The 20,255-nt window shown below is 52.6% G+C and overlaps 4 protein-coding genes across 4 annotated transcripts; all 4 read right to left on the reverse strand.

Moving 5' to 3' along the window:
- Positions 1 to 4,485: 4,485 nt before the first annotated feature.
- On the reverse strand, positions 4,486 to 5,664 carry LRP88_11541 (uncharacterized protein; the record flags this gene model as incomplete). The annotated part of the gene is made up of 1 exon (XM_083247967.1): positions 4,486 to 5,664. The coding sequence occupies one exon, from the start codon at positions 5,662 to 5,664 to the stop codon at positions 4,486 to 4,488; it is 1,179 nt and encodes a 392-aa protein (XP_083096246.1).
- Positions 5,665 to 10,574: 4,910 nt separating this feature from the next.
- LRP88_11542 (uncharacterized protein) lies at positions 10,575 to 11,678 on the reverse strand (the record flags this gene model as incomplete). The annotated part of the gene is made up of 2 exons (XM_083247968.1): positions 10,575 to 11,218; positions 11,285 to 11,678. The coding sequence occupies 2 exons, from the start codon at positions 11,676 to 11,678 to the stop codon at positions 10,575 to 10,577; spliced, it is 1,038 nt and encodes a 345-aa protein (XP_083096247.1).
- A 2,981-nt stretch (positions 11,679 to 14,659) lies between these two features.
- On the reverse strand, positions 14,660 to 16,393 carry LRP88_11543 (uncharacterized protein; the record flags this gene model as incomplete). Its single annotated transcript, XM_083247969.1, has 1 exon — positions 14,660 to 16,393. One exon carries the CDS (start codon positions 16,391 to 16,393, stop codon positions 14,660 to 14,662), a length of 1,734 nt encoding a protein of 577 aa, XP_083096248.1.
- Positions 16,394 to 18,502: 2,109 nt separating this feature from the next.
- On the reverse strand, positions 18,503 to 18,751 carry LRP88_11544 (uncharacterized protein; the record flags this gene model as incomplete). Its single annotated transcript, XM_083247970.1, has 1 exon — positions 18,503 to 18,751. The coding sequence occupies one exon, from the start codon at positions 18,749 to 18,751 to the stop codon at positions 18,503 to 18,505; it is 249 nt and encodes an 82-aa protein (XP_083096249.1).
- Positions 18,752 to 20,255: the final 1,504 nt, after the last annotated feature.

Here is a 20,255-nt window from a genome sequence, read left to right on the forward strand (position 1 = left end):
TGAAAATGGAGAATTGTGTGAACTTACGTCCGTGGAGGTGTCCGAATTTTCCTTTCAGCAGTGCTGTCCCTTTCTCAAGGCTATCCCTCAACGCCCAGTGCTCTTTACGTTGTGTTACCCCGTCGAAGCTCCTGGCCAATCCTTCTTCGGTCACAGCGGAGGCAGCCTACTCTGGGCCACGCCACGCCTGGGCTCAGGGGGACAGGAACAGGGGGCCGCAAGCTCCGTGGAGTGGAGTCGTCCATTTCGTGGCTGTTGCATCCCTGTCAAAGAATATGGAGTGGAGTCGTCCATTTCGTGGCTGTTGCATCCCTGTCAGAGAACATGGAGTGGAGTCGTCCATGTCGTGGCTGTTGCATCCCTGTCAGAGAACATGGAGTGGAGTCGTCCATGTCGTGGCTATTGCATCCCTGTCAGAGAACATGGAGTGGAGTCGTCCATTTCGTGGCTGTTGCATCCCTGTCAGAGAATATGGAGTGGAGTCGTCCATTTCGTGGCTGTTGCATCCCTGTCAGAGAACATGGAGTTTACAGAAGTCTTCCGCGTGGCAGGCGGATGTGGCTACATCATGTTGCTATTGGCGAAGGGCGATTCCTCTCCTTGGCAACGGATGACGCGCCAAACGATGCGACGTATCCATTTGGGCGACCAACGTAACCTTCGAAGCACGTCAACAGGTAACGGCATGCCGTCGTGCACATTACGGATCAAAATCCTGGCAAAAACTGCGAAGAGATCAAAAACAGGTGGGAAAAGAGTGAGGTTCGGTGTCAGGTCATTTCCCATATACCAAGGTTGTCCCGGTTGAGGAATGGAGGAAGCACCTACGCTGAGCCCCGACTGGGTTGCTCAAGAGAAAATGGCCGACAACCCTCTGCGAGGGGTTTTGTTTTGTTATCATGGCGGGACAAGAATTAGGCTACCATAGTTCGAAGCCTCGGCGGTTCCACTACCTGTATGAACAAGCAACAGCGGGGCTCTTGAGCTTCCCCTGTGATCACTGTCCCGACTTGTCTTGTTGATCAAATGTGCAACGTAGGCGGGTTGGTCCTCCACATGCAAGATGCTTAGCGGAGGTCTGTTTCCCCATAGGCTCAAGGAGGCACCTGGAACAGGATTTGCATTACTTCCGTGACTATGCATCGCACACGTTCTTCTCGGCCCAAACACGCTTCCCATCATCCTTGGCCAAGTTCTAATTTGCACGATGAATACTCTGGGCTCCTGAGAGAGCTCCGAGGGTATGCGTTCGATACCACCATCCCCCTCATATTCCACGTCTAGCAAGTGTCTGCAGATATGCCATCGAGTATGAATGCCCTCAGACGCTTTCCTTCGACGGCAATTCGTTCCTAGGATTACAACTCAGGGCCAATGAGAGAGCAGAATTCAAGAAATGCGACGTCGACTGTTGGCTCTTCCCACGGACTGAGAGCGATAGCGAGCATTATGGTTACCCCATTCGGGACGTTCTCTATAAGATGATTGTCCAAGGCATACGGAGATGCCAGAGCGATGATTTCACCCTACCAAGCCTGGGTGGCCTAACGGTCCATTCTCGGATGTTCTTTTCTGGTGAGCCCAGATGGCCAACAACTGGTAGCAGAAGGCGAGAGCATCCGGCGGGATACGAGAGGGGAGAGACTGATAGAGGATGTCTTTACTAGCAATTGCATAGGCAACTTGTTTTGCAGCCGAACGGTCAGGCCATTACTGACTCATGGCCCTTATGGGAGGAACACACTAGAGTTGTCCCTAGCATAACTACCCTAGATCCTAAAGTAGATATTTATAGCAAAGACTAAGTAGTTGCTCAAGTTTGATCCACAGCCCTAAACATAGGCATAAAATGTTATCATATTCTTTCCCTATGTTATCCTGCCGCTCACAAGTTCAAGTTGTAAGCTATCTCCCGTCAAAACAGTCTGCAATAACAACAAGGACAGCCCATTCTTCATTAGAACGAAAGTGAATATCCCTCGTGTCTCCCTGAGAGATGTCTCACAGTCACGTGATTAATTAACACAAGTACTTTTCTTGCCCAGGCATAAAACCCACCCCCGCCCGAGCCAGTAAGAAAAGAGAAAAAAATAAATTTTTGCAAGCCTTGGTCATGGACTGACGTGGGCATAGGACGTTTCATTTGAGTTCAAGACTCACACGGTAACTGAGCATGGGGGGGTTTGTAGTTTCATCGGGCGATCGTTACCCCTATGTGCTTCGCCTCACTCTCCGTGATGAGACGCGGAAGGGCCTTCCCGGCCGTGTTATCTTGAAGAAAGAAGACGAAGAACTCTTGAAGACGCGGAGATGACGCTCCAAACCTGTTCGACGCCGAGGTGATGGCAAACCGATGTATGCAGGCCCTACAGGGTGACTTCATTCTAGAGTTCTACGGAGTAACAAAAGTCGCCGGCTCCCGAGCCATGATCCTCTCAGATGTTGGCGGAGTTACCCTGATGGACGAGCACATGCCATCTAGGTATAGAAGAGGGTCAATTACGCCATGGGCTTAGAAAGCCGCTCGAAGCAATTCGGCTTTGCGGGGTTCTCCTTGACGATATCAGTCCTAATAATGTCCATTACTGTGAAGGAAATTTTTATGACTTCTAACTTTGAGTTCATTGAGATGCGTTCTAGCAGCATTGAGGATGTAATGGAGGAAGTGGACATGCGGGTTGACATGCTTGTAGATTCGTACAAGAAGCGTCAGCGTGCGATTCGCACAGATCAACAACAATCAGGTACACAACGGGCTAGAATTGGTAAGGGGGTGTTTCGCGGTTGGGACCATTGGCTATAGGCTGTAAATGGTGAGTGTTTATTTTGTTCTATGTTATCTTATTTCAATTCATATCCCTCCTTTCGGGTAGCCTCGACGGCGGCTCCTCATTAGTCAGCCCCATGGGTACCCGCCGATATCCGACACGGAAAAAACAGGGGAAAACAGGAAACGCAAATCTCTTCCACGAGATCCCCTTCGGACTGCCCCCAGGCATGAAGGAAGAACGAACCTACGGTGTAAGTTAGGAATTGCTATCTCGTTATGGCTAGGGATCTAACGCCAATAGCGTGCTATTGAGCTGCTCCGCTCGAGAAGAGCAGCGAGATCTTTAAAAGCTCCCACAATCTTCACAAGGGCACGTCTGCCAAATGGCGCACCTACTTTTCGTGGCACCCCTCATATCCACGGAATGAAAGAATGGCTGCGGAAACTTGGGCATGATGTCAGTCACTTATAGTCATGGAACTGGCTATTATTGACCTTCTTAGGAAGAGAAACTTGATCGTCTCAAGGTCATCCACGTCGCTGGGACGAAAGGCAAAGGAGCACGTGCGCATTCATCGATAGCTTCTTGCGCAGCCATGGGCGCAGAACCGGGTTTCCTAAGAAGCGTGGACTCTACACGTCGCCGTATCTGGAACGGCATAACGAGATGATTCGCATAGATTCCATTCCATTGTCTGACGCTCGATTCACCGAAGCCTTCTTCGAAGTCTGGGAAGGCCTTGGTCTTCGCCAGGAGGACGCTGGCACTCCAAAGCAGCTTCAGCTTCTGGCTGTACTCTCCTTCCACGTTTTTTTGCAAGAGGAGGTTGACGTCGCGATATACGAATGCCATCACGGGGGAGAGTACGACGTAACCAATATTATACGACATCCCATCGTTACCGCGATTACAAGCATTGGCCTAGATCATGAGCAGGAACTGGGTGGAACCATTGAGAACATTGCCTGGCACAAAGCTGGGATCTTCAAGCCAGGGGCTTGTGCGCTAACTGTCCCTCAGCATCCCAATGCTGCGAAAGTGCTACAATCTCGAGCAAGCGACTTTGGGCTAGACCTACAGCTCGTTGATGTTTCGCAGCAACTTCCGGGAGATTTCCAGGACCCAACTCAGCGCATCAATGCCTCGCTTGCCAGAGACGCCAGTGATGCATTCATCAAGTGCCACAACCCACGGGGCGGCCTGATACTTCGTGACATTGAGGGCGGAATCCGAGACTTCAAATGGCCGGGTCGATTCCAGATTGTGAAAGTAAACCGGACAACTTGGTGCCTAGATGGGGCTCATAACCCCATGAGTGCTTCCATATCGGCAAAGTGGTTTAGCCGGATTCCTAAAGATGAATGGTAGGGTCCTCTCTGCACGCCAGCACTGCAGTTTGTTAACCTAATCTTAGCACAGGCTGTGTCCTTCTTTTTGGCCTAGACTCCGACCGTCATGACCCTCATGCGACTCTTAAGTCTCTGGGGACTCTCTTGGGGACATCTTTCTCTTCTGTCATCTTGACTTCTGATACTGGAAAGATGGAGACAGAGCGTTTGGAGGCATATGCTCGGACGTGGAAGGAGGTGTCACCAGGAACGCATGTTATAATCAAGGACCGAAACACTGCTATGGAGGTGGCGCAAAAGAGAGGCTCGTATGTCTTGGTGACTGGGAGTTTATTCCTGGTTGCGTTTGCTTTGAAGAAACTACATCAACCTCGTTGGTGAAGAGGTATCAACCGCTGGCGCGACTGCTCCTCTTCGTGATATCCGATCCAGTCTGGCCATAATGTTCCCAGCCCGGTGAAGTGATAACATCGGCGACGCCCAATGCTATTCCAGACCTGCTTAGCCTGTTGGGAAAGCTCCACCGCATCCGCGCGGCGTAATTGGAAGGCTAGTTGACTCTGCGAATATGTTACGATCATTATCGCGTATCCTGGTTCTGGCCAGCGACGGTAGGCGGCGGCCTTGGCCTCCTCCCACCAGTGAAATGCCTGTGCTGTTTCCTGGCGGACATGGTAAATCATCGCCAGACCGCAACAGGCCTGGAAAATGTTCTGCTTGACGGTGAGGCCAACCTGACCCATGTTTGTATAAGTATCCTGAAGCCACTGGAACAGACCTGCGGCTTCATTCAAAGCGACATCATCTCGACGACTAATCCGCATCATGTCATCGAGTGCCTTCATGAGATGTGCATAGGCAAGTGCCAATGTCAGTCGCCTTCCAGACCCTAGCTCTAAACGATGCGCCGAGCTAAGGTACTCCTTGTCCTGGTTGAGGAACTGGAGCGCCACAGCGTGGTTGCCCCTTTCGCTTTCGAGCTCGGCGTATTGGACCACGACTTTTAGCATAAGTCGTGAATTGAGTTGCTTGGCAGTGTCGAGGACTTGGTTGAAGAATTCCGCGGCCTGCTCGAATCTGCCATCATATCGGAGGCTCTTCGCATATAGAAACCGACTTTGGAGTAGAACGAGGTCCTCTTGCCGGGATATGTTATTGGGATCGAGGACTCGGAATGTCTGAGTCGCTCCGTATACGTCTGAACAGCCAGCCCCTTCATCAATCAAAGCTTGAGTCTTCATCAAAGTGAATTGCCCCATGAATGCGTTGGAGCGTTTATTGGCTGCTGGAATAAGACAGATCGTGGGGGGCAGCGCGGGGACGGGTTGTTTGCTTCGAAGTGGATCAAGCCTTCGCAAGGCATAGTGACGCAGAGAAACCCTGGACATGTCGACGTAGTTATTTATCAGAAGCGCTAGCCGCTCGGCGACTTGTATAGCTTTGATCTTCCAGGTAAAGTCCCCGAAATATGTTGCTGCGAGGAACGCCTCGAAGGCCGCCACCAGAAAGTCAGCGTCGTTCCACTCCGCAGGATTAGACCACATGTGTGGTGCTAGCTTGCGAAGGATTGGTAAGAGGGAATCGCCCTTTTGTGTATAACTGGACTTGGATGAATAACAGGACTCCCAAGTGCTCTGGTGAACTCACGTGATAGGTTCTGTTTCGCCGTTCCTGGGGAAAATGTAGCAAACGTGCTTGAGAGCTCGCATTCTCCATTGTTCTGCGCTTGTTTTCGAAGTAGAACGAAGTATCTCGTCTGTGATAAGTCCGTACAGAGAATATGTCGCTTGACCACTCGATTGTCTGACGTGGAGTAGCGGGGATCGCTCAAGATCGTCCAGAGAGTCAAGGGGAGGGTTAGAAGGTATCTCGCGTACTTCAATCTCCCCTCTTCAGACCAAGAGACATTCTGAGTGGAGAAAAAGAATCTAGGAACATTATTGCCAGCGTAGTATATTAGTTTTGCAAGGTCCCACTTTGGTTTAGGGAGGCAGGGGAGGCAGGTTAAATTGCTTGCAACGATAGGGCTCTCTTCCGGCAGCCTTTCGTCTCTTGGGGGGTAGAGAGAGGAGTTGAGAGCAAGACGAACGACGCCAGCCTGATCAGAAAGGGCCATTCGAGACAGCCGTGGCGCGGAGAAATCCAGTCCAGCTAGCCTTGCGATGAGCCAGCGTGTCGGATCGGTCGTAGGTTCCAAGAGCTTGGTGTCCACACGCTCAAAGGGCGGCCCTGCGAATTTCTGAAAATGTTTGACGAGGCCCTCCCGTACATACGTTTTCCGTTCACCTCGTTCACCCCGTCGGCGTCCTTGCTCCTCTTTTAGAATCGCCACTGCATAACTACATTCTGTTATCAAATGGCGCAGGTCGACGTCGGTCAATGTCAAGACGTGAAGGTAATCCGTCCAGCTGAAGCTTGGGCGTTCTGGTAAGGAGAACTGCAGCAAGGTTCTATTTAGGGGACGGCTAGGATGCTCCATCTCTCCTGTGTGGATGGGATCTGTTCCCGATGGTAGGTCTCTCGGTGGTGTTCGTAGTTGCGTGAGCTTGTTGCGCCCGCGTTGAAAACGCCTCATGAGTCGAGCCAAACAGCGAAGTTAATCCGTCGTCTGGGGTGTGTCGGAAAGGAACACAGGAGCTTGGGCCACTGCGAAAAAAAGAACCGGTGTCAGGCCGGGAGAGTTGGTTGTGGAATGGCGTGAATGGTCCCCTCAGTTAGGCTGCCCTCCCCGACTCCCCGCTTGGCATGCACACTAAAAGTCTGAGTCTGGCCCAGGCATGGATATTTGGTGGGGGCGTGTAGAGGGACCACAATCCCTGAGGCGCATGCTGGAGGTCATCCCTGACCTTGATGATCACGTCGCAACGCGTTCAGCCGGCTCAGCATCCCTGTTCACGTATTTGCCGACGTTCTCTCTTCCGCAGGACACAACATCGGCCGATCAACGGCAGGGCGCATCAGGCCTCTTCATTTCTGTGTTGCCTCCCATTGTTGGCCGAAACGGGTTGCCGTTCATTGGGAAACGATTACCGCCCTAGCCGGGCGACCGCTATGCACTGTGCCGCTACCAGGAAATGGTGAGCCACCAAAGACAATCGAGATTCCGGCTAGCTGTCCTCCATGAGATAAAAATGCTGGGTGACGGCCGCTCTGCTTCTTGAAAGACCCTATACTCAACCCAACACTCACATTTGCATCCACCCGCCATACCCAGTTCACTCATCCATCATGATTCAGTCGCCAGCATCTGGAGATCAAGATTTTCTTGACCACTCGCCCAAGGATCCGTTGACCACGGAGCCCGACACCGCTACCCACCACAACCATGCCTCAACAGGCGACAACGGGAAAGATGAGGGATATGTCTAGGTATGTTATAGTCACAAAATCACTCCCATCTGAAGCACGCATCCATATTGTATATCTAGCTGTTAACGATCACTATCTGCAGTCTCGTTCCGACATATCCAGTCTTCAAGACGCGACCGCCACACCACCTGGGCCAACGGTCCGGCGGATTTCCACTTGCCCAACCCCATGGGCGATAAACCTGATTGCCTTGTCCAAGAGCTCAGGCTGCCATTCGGTGTCACAACCACAATCTCTTCCGGAGGATTTTAATAACCTGTTGGACTGTCTGCGCGAAAAGGGGCCCCAGTTTCTCGCACTTGACATGTGCTATGATCTCGATGCCCACCTGCAAGAGGAAATCAAACGATTATCGCTCGATCATATCGACGCTCATGTCAAATATCTCCTGGCAAAGGTCAAGACCAAGTCTGGAAGGAGCTTTAAGCAAATCACTCCATAGACAAAACCCGATGCCGGGACTCAAATGGTGGAAGCTCTCTGTTGGAATGCCAAGTGTGGTCCACTTGACCCCAGGGCCCTAGTGCTTGAGGATTTCTGTTGAGTGATGAAGCGTCTTGGACTGGACCCTGATTGGAGAGAGTCGGACCTTAAAACCCCCGAAATGATCCTAGCTCTTGCTCTCGGCTTAACTCTCGCTCAAATCGGTGCAGTTGTCGCTCCCTATACCCCAATTCTCGGCGTCTACAATGATATTGTCGACCAGCATCGCGCTCTCACCGACCTCCTCCCTCCTCCGCGCCGCCCCCTTCCTCCTCCGCGACACCCTCAACTCCTACCTACAACTCCTTTGTTTACGTTTATTAGCATGCTAGTACTTTCCCAAGCTTTGTGGATGATCCCAATCTGCTTGGCCATTCATTGCCTATCAACATCCAAATCTCGTTGGTTTTGAGTTTTGCCATGATCTTGGTACGGGGATATGAGGTTCAGCGCTGTTGGGAGGACGAACATACAGGGCTTGCCGTTGGGGCTACTTGTTACCATCAACCCTGCTCCAACTGAGTCACAGCACGACCCGTATCCCCCTCCCCTTCAATCTCTTGGCGCCAGCACTTGCGCCAGGCCGGAGTTTGTGACTGGGATGACTGACAGAGCTCTAGCATTCCTTGGAAACCTCGCCCAGTAGGTGCAGGCATTTTTGGTTCAAGCAGAAACTGGCTATCTCCCGTGACCTCAGAGACGGCGCCACCCCCTCGCCCCTTGCTCGCCTGGACCTGGGTGAACATCAGTCAGCCCTTGTCATCAGCAACAGCTTCGGGTTGAGTTACTAACCGAATCATACAGATGATGGCTAGGGAGAAGCAATGGTTTTCACCTTCGCGGCGTACGAAGATCCTTTACTTACACTAGCATCGGGCTGTTGGGATTCTGTACGCTAATGACTGGGGAAGATATTGGCAGGACTTTTCCCCAACTCACCAAGCAAAGGCACTAAACGAAGAGAATTATTACATCACAGCTAAGAAAACTGTGCTATGTTGTAATACATGTGATGTTCCGTGCCAAGACGCAGGCTCATATACACTACCAGCTAAAATAGAATGTCCGCATCATGACACTACTGTTCCTAACTTCGAATACATTTCCGCTAGGAATGCTAATAAAAGTTCTCACGTCCCATCTTAATTTGTACCAATTCGAGCTTTTAGACCTATGCCATACGTCCTGACTCGAATGAATGAGAGGAATAACTACAATGAACTCGTTCTCCTTCGTGATCATGCCGACGCCCGGGGAAAGGCTCGCGGGATTAACTTCGCGAAGTGTTGTCACTTGCCTTTTGTGGTGACCGCAAAGACTGCGGTTTCCCGCGCCTCAGCGACTCGAGTCATGTCCATCTTGATCGTAATTAGAGGTTATGAGCCCGACGGTTCAGGATCTCCATTATGAACTGATGATGTTAAACCTCGAACGGGCTTGGGCAGCATCGGGCCTTGGTGTTGACAGGTGGGCACGAACCCTATTGGTGTGCGCTGCTTACGTATGCGCTAATTTTGACCGCACTCTCATGAAGTTTCACAGCAGGGTAGCGCCGACCGGTTTCAGCAATCTTCTGTTCCTCGGGTCAACATCCCATGGACAACCATTTATGTTGGATCAGACTTCGACCTGTCCAAGCCTAATTAAGATATCTATCTAGACGAAGGCCGCAGAAGCATTGTAGGCCTCCAGCAATCGTCAAGCTCTTCGCAACGATGCCTGGGGCAAGCGGGCCCAACCGGTGATAATATTTACAAGGTCGCATTTCTAATAATGTAGTTCAGATTCAATCCGAACAAACGAAGGATGGGGACTACGAATTTCTTGAATATCATTAGCTCCAGCCGGTAGATTACGATGGGAAAATGTCATGGAAGGCTAGGTCTGGTCGTGTTGCCCTTGGCCTTGGCGTGGACTCCAATGTGCCCAGGTCAGCGAATAAGTCAGAGGAAGGCATCAGTCTTCCCGCTCATCAGGGAGTGTTGGTGACAAAGACTCATCTTAAACTAGTTAGGGCAGAGTAGGGAATGCATCTTCATATATCTTTGCGGCTGTCTCGAATCCCAACCTTATCTCCAAAAGCATGTCCAGTTGTTCGGCCAAGTCGGTCTCACATCTGCGTCCTTATTAGTATCAACCTATATCTTCCGCTCAATATAGAGTGCAGTACTTATATAAACTAATTATCGGAGAGTTAATTAATATCTATGCGGTAGAATGAACTCTTACCTCGGGATTATCCATCTCAGAAGGGGATACAGAGTCTCCGTGACTCCGGTTACATGCTACTAGTACGTGATTCGCCACGATGCGGCTGCTACTTACGCCCATTGTGAAGTTTAATGCGTGGTTTCGTAAGCAAATACCAATCAATGGCCATCATCCTAGGCACTCATCTCTTACACCGCCCCCGTCTCCCTCGTCGGGCTCCGTCGTACGAAGCAAAGAACCCCGCTCAAGATCTCAATCAACACTAGCAAGTCAGACATAGAGCATTCCGCCTTCGTTTCCAGGCACAACATCTCATCATGGCCAGAACCAGTTGAGGCCTGTCCCTCCACCTTTGTCCAACGGGAGCACTCGCACATACATAGATAGATCTCTAAACACTGCTTGCCCACGCCTGGTTCTCATCTAGGTTAGGATCTCTGCCCTTCTCATATTCATGGTTGCGTTGCTCAAAGTAGGCTTCGTCGAATATAAGCGTATCCTGGTACATGGGATCCAGGTAGACCCTTATGGTCTGGACAATGGCGGCGGCAGTTCTGACACTCGGAGCCGAGGCCGAGGTGGTTCTGTACAGATCGCTTAATAGGGCATGGAATCGAACGTCTGGTTGGCTGTGATGAGACAGTTTGGCGAGCGATAGCACAATCGCGATGAAGGTGAATAGAAATTGCCGTGAAACGGTCCCCGGCGCGTGCCGGATCTCGACGACAAGATTTCTGATGTCCAGGTGTGACCAGGGAAACCGCAGCGGCTCATCGTGGTCCGAGTAGGTCTCATAGGCGGGCAGCTCGCTGAAGATGTCACCGTCTTGCTCGTCCGCAGATTCGGAGGTATCGCGGTCACTGCTTTGGTCATCTTCCAGGCTCGCTTCGTCATATTGGGCGCTCGCATCGTCTGCCTTCTCGTCGGCGTAGTCACCATCGCCTTCCTTGGTACGCTCGATGATAGCCTTTGGCTCGTCCTCTTCTACTCTGTGGATACGTACTGCGCGTCTCCTGATGCCGGAACCTCTGGACGCTGTGCAGATGCGATTGATCAGTGTTGATATCGACGTAGACCCCTAGATCAGCTCCATCTCATGACCCATCCCGGAAAGCAGTGCAGCGGGGAGGTTGTCTGCCATCTCCAACGTCACATCCTTCTCCGTTGTGTGGATGTTGTCCTGCGGCCACTCTCTGTCAGAACTCAGGTGCGAGCCGTACTCGTTCTCACGGTCAGGACAGAGGAACCCCAAGAGATGAGTTTCAAGCAGCCAGATGAGAGTCAGGAAGCGCTTCAGGGTTCTGAGCCTGTCTTCGTCGGAATCCCCAAGACAGCCACCAAAGCTGACGTTGACATGAGTTCCGCAAGTCTTGTTCACCTCGATCCTGCCCCCGACAGCCTTCTCAATTTCGGTCAAGACTCTCTGCAGCGCCGGGAATCCGCTGACCCACTCCGCCTCACCAAGCACCGGGGTGTTAAGTTCGCAGGGTCTCAAGTTGGCGGTGTTCTTGGACAGACGTGGGTGACAACACGATTCGTACCGAAATCCCCATGTTGAATAATATCTCGGGAATGGTTCTCCTTGCGGGTGCCCTGGCACGTGGATGTCGTCGCCGTCGTACTCCGAACCCAGCGAGTAGACCTCATGCCTCGGGGGCGCCTCGTCTTGAATGCCGCAGACCTCATAGTCTGGATACCACCGCATCAGCCTATAGCTCCCTCTGTGCCCGGAGCTCGTGACGGATGAGGCCAAGTCACTGTAGACCCTGTCGTATTGCAGAGCCTCCTGCTCTATCTCGTAGGCCTTAAACGTCTGAGCCGCGGAACCATTCGGGGGCCTGATCTCGTCGCTACCGGGGCAGGCAAACTCAAGTTCCAACCCGAAAGTTATTGTAGACGCCTCTCGCACCACTTCGGGCTTCTAGCGCTTCGGGGGCGAGGCTGCTGACTAGCTGCTCCGTCGCTTCGGCCTAGAGGGGGGCAAGGGGGGAGGCGAACTCGACATACTGCCCTAAAGAATGGTTATGGATGTCATGCTATTGAAGGCTGAAGCCTACTTTGAATGGTGCTTATGATCAGATATGTCTTAGCTCGCGCGAGGGCTGCGTAGCAGAGTGTCTGGCGCAGTGGTGGTCAGCTCCTTGCAGCCGCCGATGAGGAAGCTGGAGGCTTCCTGAGAAGAGGTGTGCCTCAAGAGACGATAGGTGAGTCACAATAGAGCTGGGCAGTTGGTGGTGCAGATGGAGGGAGAGGCGAGGTCGAGTGAGGTCAGCGGAAGAAAAAGTCAAGGCAGGAGCTTGCATTCACCAATAGGTAGCCGTGGATTTATGTGGCAGCCATTCTTGGTTCTCGCCCTATTGAATCTATGTACAATCGCCGTGGTTCCTGCCACGAACAGGGCACAATAGGCAATCTGTCAAACAAGTTGAAATCTTACAAACAAACAGCAAACACCGCAAACACAGTGACCACTTCGGGCCCAATATCAGTCTGGGCCCAGCTCTTCGGCTCAGGGCAAAGACTATCTTCTGGCTCAGTTAACCCATCAAGGGCCGGGCTTCAGCTATAACAAAGAAGCAGAAAACAAGGCGCGATCGCGGTAGTAGAAGGCAGGCCATATTATATGGTTCATAGCGCATCCATGCTGATTGATGTAGTATAGGTTGGGATTGTTGAAGACGTGTTCTCGATGAAATAAGGCTCGTTGAGGTAGGGTGTTGAACCTTTGTCATCTTCTTCATCCTCATCTTGTCCATCGGAATGGTAACTTGTAACAATCGCAAGGTTGCCGAGGGCTCAGGTTCCTCATGGCCCAACTGCCGCCGCTCAGTCTAATACCCTCAGAACATATGGCTTCTTTCATTGACAATAGCCTCCATTGAAAATCAGAAGCTACCTTTATGCAGGCACTACTAACATTCCCTAGCTATACTACACGAATATATTCACTCTATATTAGTTACCTCTTCACTCCATGTCTTGCTCGTCATGGTACATATATTCACACAACGGCGATATTCACCCTCAGGGCCTGCGCCATAGTCTAGGCTTCAATGTGCTCGTTCTTCTCTCCTTCATCCTCTGTCATTCATCTCTCTTTTATCCTCACCGTCACAGATCATCAGTCGCGGGCCGATATGTATTCCATAGACCTGGCATAATTATTAGTTCACGCACCGTTATCTACTCCTATTATTCCACGGCACATGTGTCCTTGTCAACTGGCCCCAACAACGTCACGAACACCGGCCAATAAGCCTTTACACAAGACATACCAAAAGATCACGTCGTCACCGATATATCCTTGCCGCCACACGACACATCGCAGCCTCCATGGTCAAACGAGATACCATCATGCCATCGTCCGATGGGCCTCAATCCGGCGCGGAGGTTGCCTCTGATGGCCACACTCTGGACATGCTCTCCATTCTCCCAATGGAGCTTCGGCATATCATCTATAGCCAGCTGGCAGGCGACGGTAGTTTAATCAAAGTGTCGAGTCACGAAAGTATCCTCCCGTCACCCAACAGCTACCATTACGCCCATCGCCAAGGTGTCCAGATGGTACAAGAACACATCGCCTTGCTCCTCCTCTTCAAGGGAGAGGCCCTAAGACCTGACGACGTGCCAATCGAGAGGCTCCTTTCAATACCACAACTGTACAGCGGGATTGCAGCACTCTCCCAGACTAGCCGACAGCACCGTGAAGAGATCAAGGAATATTTGTCTACGAAAGGAAATATCGTCATGTTCTCCACAGCCATCATACCCGGCACCCCACAGAGGTATAGACAGACCAGCGTTGATAACCAAGTCGGATGCTGCTGGCAGGACACAGTAGATGAGGTTTGGGCTTATTCGGCCGGACTTGGGAGTCTATGGGCGATGCAAACACTGTAGGAGGATATTAAGGCTTTCCTGAAGCAGGAGAAAGATAGGCAGGGGTGGGGGGGGCTTTAAGGTTCACCATTCACCGAGACGCTCGATAGCAATAGAGAGTTCTCCACACAATGCTTATACCTTGATCATATAGACTGCCGAATGCCAACAACTACTCGCCCTCATAGACCTGGAACTCCTCTAATACACCCTATTCATCCAGAGATTCCCAGTCCACGTCATGATTTTCCCACTCGAAATGGATGGACTTGTTGCTATCAATCGCATCAAACTAGGCTCTAGCCACTTGGCAGATCTTTTCAACATACTCACACTTGATGAGCGCGCGGAAACGCGCCAAGTCATCGTCACGGCTGCACTTGCCCAAGTCCTGATACCTCTACGTTTTCACGCCGAAAGTGCTGGCTGTCTGGGGGCCATAGGGTACGAAGGCAAGGAGGCCATACTCGAGTACGCCGTAGACCCGATCCCACCTGTTGCCCGCCTTCTGATGATACCGCACAACCTCCTTGTTCATATCGCAGGCGGACATGACCATCTCCAAGCTCTCACTATCGATGCGACCCGCATCTCCCCTTAGCCGCCGATAGACACGTGCCAGCTGGGGGTCATTATAGCGAGCCAGTATCTGTTCACTCCCGCCTCTCTTCTCGCCGTGCTTGACCCGAATGCACCTCTGCACCTCTGCACCAACACACAAGTGTCTGGGTTGGAGCCCTCAGGGATGACGGCCTTCGAGACCGCGTGGGCGAAGCGTTTATGGCCGCTCCAGTAACTGACCATATCGACGAACTGCTTGAGGGCATCCCGGGTACAGATAGCCGCGGCCATTCGGAAGACATCGTCGGTTATATCCCCGTCGGGCTGAGCGCCGGGCATGACGACAAGGCGATCGAGGGCTTCGGCCATATTGTCTGCGGGACCGTCGGCATCGGAGCAGTGCTCGTCGTCGTTGTTAGCCACCTTGGGCGCCCCAAGGCCCTTTGCGCTAGATGTACCGGCGTTGAGATGGGGCTCAGGCGTGACACTGTGGGCCGCGCTGCGCGTGCGTTTGTGTGGGCGGTAGGCCAAGTCACCATTAACCTTTCGCTTAGTGCAGGCACGAGCATTTCGTCCACTGGGAGGAGGTGGGTCGTCATCATCGTGGTCATCGTCTTCGCCAGAGCCTCCAGGCTCGCGGAGTCTAGCAAAATAGTCCTCCTCGAGAGGTTCAACCTCGTGGATCACATGTCCCTTGATGGTGCGTAAGGGCCACAGGCCGCAGTTGGAGCAAGCCGTAATTCCCGGCCCCGTCTTAGTAGCCATCTGTTGACCGGGTGGGAGGGAGTTGATCGACCTGGCTATGCAGGTGGAGTAGTTTGTGATTTGGTGATACTGTTGTGGCTCGGTTACCTTCATCTCTGCTGGCCCCTGGATCTCAATGCGATAGCCAACGCCAATAGCCTCAAGCCATCTAGCGCCGATGTGTGTATACTCCTCGTTGGCATGAGCAAGCTGCGTCAGGGTCGCGAGTTCATCACCAGGGTGTAGGGGGCTTTTATTCTCGAGCGTGTGACGGAATGTACCGCCAAAGTGCGGCGCAATCTTCGGTGGTGCGCGGATTGTCCCCTCTAGAAAGCGAGTGACTTCCCCGAGAGTTGGCCTCTCGACGACGGTGGTAAAGTCGGGCCATTGAAAATCAACGGCATCTTCGACATCGGCGACAAAGACATGGGCAATACCATCGCCGGCTGTCATGAATTCGTTGGCTTTGACGTCCGGTTCACCTTCCAGTGTGAACACCTCGCTGAGGTCTGTAGTAAGCGGTATCGGAAGAGGAGTGACCTCAAACAGTTGATCGAAGCCGTGGGCAGTGATGAGTCTTTCTAGCGTCGAGGCCATGTTGGGCCCCATGCCTTCTGGGGGGATTCGGATCTTGCCGTGGTCACGGCCTGGCGTTGTGGGCTGTAACCCTGTATCTGAGTGTTCGGTCCTGTGCGCGGTTGCGCTGGGGGCGGCCCGTGTTGGCTGCTCGGTCGGCAGCAGGGTTCTCTGACTCTTGGGATGCCTTGTGGGAAGTTGTGCTCTTAGTGCGTCTAGCTCGGCCTGTATATGCTGCATTAATGGCTTCAGAGCATCCGTGGTTAGGTCGTGCCCCTCGCTGCTAGCCGCGGGCTCGCCAAGGTGTGCATCATACGTCTCGCCGAGGTTAACAGCGACCTCCGGCCACCGGGAGGTAAGGATCTTGGCCAATTGATCGGGCAGGTTTCGCGACAGGGTCTCTAGTTCGCTCAGTTGCTGCTCAATAAAGCGCACTTTGGTCTCGGGCATGCTGGCGAATGCGGACGTGCCGGCTTAGACGTGGGAATCGGGTAAGGGCGGTGTGCTGGACAGGGTACACTTTCAGACAAAGTTGGCATCATCTTAGATGGCGAGGAATGCTCTGAGGCTACGATACATACAAGGCGAGTTCCGTGGGCTAACAATGCGAATCTCAAGCAATCTTCCCCGACGGGTTTGTGTTTGTTTACCGGGAGCCCACGATCGGTCGCGCGTAATCAAGGTGAAATCAACAAAACCTGCAGTCTTCAAACCAGAAACACACCCTACCTGCCTGGTGACAAAGCCTTGAGGCTACGGTTTGGTCAGGCAGCGCGCCTTTGAGGCGTGCGGTGACCGGGAGTGCGAGGTAACGAGGTCACACTGGCGCCGTCGGACGTTGTTGGCGTCCTGAAGGGGGTATGTGAGTGTCGCGATCAGATGATGAATTCGTACAGCTGCGTGCGCGTGTCGTTCTTTATGCCTGCAAGATGATATCGGTGACGCTGTTGATGTAGAGGAATAATAAACAGATGTGGGAGAGGAAGATATAGGACAAGGCGTTGCTCTCGAGCGGCGGCAGAATTCTGAGTGCAGTGAATGCATCGGGGCCTTGCCACCTGCCTGACAGTGCCGGAGTGGCCCAAGTGGGGAGGCCGACAGCAACGAGGCCACGACTGCCTTTCCCCTCTCCTCCTCTCTTGCTGGTCGTTTCCAAGACTAAAGTTACTCCCCTCTTCCGCTCGACCCTTTACCTTATCCTTCAGAAGTAGGGAATAAGTAGTCTATGATCTTGGTTCACCTTGACCCAACGAATGCTCTGTAGGAGTAGGGTATCCGCCGGAAATAAAAACAAGCAGTTGCCTCTGGCCTGCTGTGCGACGAGTCTAAGTGGGCAATGTGCCTAGGTCTTCAAGTACTTCAACCAGGTTTGGCATCCATAGGCGTAAATGATATTACGTGATACTATACTAGCACTCCAGAGGCCTCTAACATAAGGAGAGTGTCCATCTTTTGCACTCATTATAGGCAGGCAGCGGTAGCCATCATCTCCTTTGTTACCATGATAAACGTGATGTTCTTTAACTTTGCCGAGTCAGCACTGTGGGAGCCGCCTCCCACAGGCGGCGCGGGGAGTCATGTGACCTGCCAGAAGCCGAGACTCTCCAACTGAAGGCCAGCAAGCCTACCACCTCAGAAGACGTGAGAGGCCCGGGCAAGGCCATATGAGGTCATGTTTGGCGGCTAATTAGTGCACTTTGCGCAGTGTTACCTCATTGGAAGGACCAGCATCGTGAGGTCGCTTAGCAGTGGTCCTGGATTTAGACCAGAGAGGGGTTGGAATGGGACGTTGAAATTAGGTTATTCAACGGTGCGCAGCCACAGGGATCAACCAGAGGCTGTGTGGAGCCTGGGGTCGGGGGGGCATCCAATGGGCAGTCACGACAGTGGGTCTAGGGGAATAAGCTTCATTGCTTATCATGATGTATTCGTTGATAATAGAGCCTGCCTGCGTGTGAGGCAGTTACCCAGTATATTAGGTCGTGGGCTATGCAACTGGGCTATGAGTATATGTGGCGAATGAGGAGCCAGTCGAGTTAATGTCTGCCGGCCTAGCCTCAAGGTAAGACATCATCAGGCCATGGGATCGGGAATATCTCAGGACAGGTCTCGTCGTTGAAAGCACGGGTATGGAAGTGGCCTGACGCTGGTATGCTCACACACTGTTGGAAGGGCGTAAGCACATGTTCTCGATCGAGATTGACGGCAGTGATGAGCTTGAAGGAGCATGTGCTACAGGCGACAGAGTTTCGCTGACCGCACGAGGCCACAAAGAGGGAAAGCAGGCTCGCCGCACCAGGCAAGAATTTGAAGGAGAACCACCCCGACGGCACAGCACAGTCGGTGAGCGTGTATGCCGGGCAGGGGGAGAGGATCGGTAGGAGGCGTATGGCTGCATTCATCGAGGTTGTAGGCGGGATCAGCCTCCGCAGGAGAAAGTCAAGACAAGCACGAGCGTAGAATTCATCTAGACCAAATGAGATCTTTATATATAGGGAATCACCCTTGCAGTCCAGTACGGCGCCGCCGACATAGATAGCTCGTATAGCCCGTGTATACTTATGGCATCACAAAGTCAATGAGGAGGCACAGAAGCCAAGTGAGGGTCAGGACGCTCACGATGCTGAACCAACGCTGGTGGTTAATATTATGCGGCTCGTAGAATGACTCGTACAGCCGAGGGAGGATGCTGATAGGCTCAGCGTAGTCGGCCACAGTGAGTTGAGGCCGTGCGACCTGCCGGATGTCGGGAAGATCCTCGCGAGACTGCGCGGCGATGTGGAGCGGCCTGCTCTCACGGGCCTGCATGGCTGCGCTGCTGCTGGATCTGGAAGGATTTCAGAGTGCTCGTCACGCGTATGGACGGGGACAAGGACGTGATCTCTAGTGGGGAGAGGCATGAGAGATGAGTGCTGAGCATGACGGAAAGTGTGATAATAACAATGAGGCAGAGCATGATCAAAAGTTTGATCTTGATTGCCATGGTAGCTTGTATTCACTTTACGGCAAGGCCATGGTGACAAAGGGTCTGATTCACCGGCTGCGGGTATACGGATTGCTGCCTATGGGTTTCTTTCACCTCAAATCGTGTCACTCAGCAAATTTCCACAACAAATCTCGCTGTTTGTTCACCTCGCTGCCAAGTAAACTCCCTAGGTTGACGAAAATGCCTCTCACGCATGGTCTCGACTCTCGATGAACGCAACCTATTGACACGACCCTCTGTCGCCATTAAGTCTGACAGACTGACTTGCGACCCCTTGCCGTCTTGCGACCAGAGGTAGACGCTTATGACACTCTCCCGTATGTTTGATTCGCATACCTCCGCGGAATGCTGACATACCCTGGCTCTCGCATGTAGCATCTACTCCAAGACTTCCCATTGATTCCGTGAGAGTCGCACACGTTGCCCTCGACGGCCACGACTCAGGCCCACGTATAGCCGACCACTTCGCCGCCGAACGATAGCGGCAGGTAACTGCATAGTATATTCACCACGGCCGCGACAACAGCACGATGTTGACGAGGGCAGAGCAAGGCGTCGTTGCATCAGAGCTGGGCGGGGAGGATGACCAACCGCAAGAGCAGCAGGCCGAACTGCCACAGGAGGCGCCACGGGGCATTAGGGAGCCCGGCGTTGAGATAGACGGCGCGATTATCACGACACTCGACGACACAACGGCTTCTGAGGCACGGCGACGGTCGGACTTGATGGAAGGCCGAGGAAGAGGGAGCCGGAAAATGCGTGAGATATGACATAGGCTGACCTTGGTACTGGGCAACCCGAACCTACCCGCCAGTCAACACATTGTTACGACCGGGTGCTACGTGACAGCCAATCCGGCCGGCGTCATTGGAACCAGGCAGTGGCTAAACATGATCGATGCGGCAAGCGAGTCACTCGACAGGCACTCAAGGGAGCAACAGGATGAGAGGGCTGAGCGAGCTCAGCGGAGAAGCCAGCGCCATATGAGTGGGAAGTGATGGTTGGAGGCTTGATGAGCCTCTGTGCGTGCCCTAGCCAAGCGAATGTGCTTCATAGAGAGGAGCACCAGAGATCCTCTATTAAATAAGGTGGATAAACTATCCAGTGCTCTCTTATTACTACGTGCCCCTGATGTTCCCGTCGTGAATGGTGGACCCAGGTATATCATAACATTCTCCAGTCCCTAAAGCTTCAAGAGCGAGTGAATTACTTCCCGTTTGATCTGCAAACAAAATGAGCCATTGTGCCCGGCCTTATCGGATAAGGCAACTACGCATCGACATGGCATTAAGACGAGTAAATATACGAGCCATAGCCCTCGATAGA

This window comes from Fusarium phalaenopsidis (assembly GCF_050370095.1).
Source record: "Fusarium phalaenopsidis strain FUZ10S chromosome Unknown contig_32314, whole genome shotgun sequence".
NCBI classification, from domain to species: Eukaryota; Fungi; Ascomycota; class Sordariomycetes; order Hypocreales; family Nectriaceae; genus Fusarium; species Fusarium phalaenopsidis.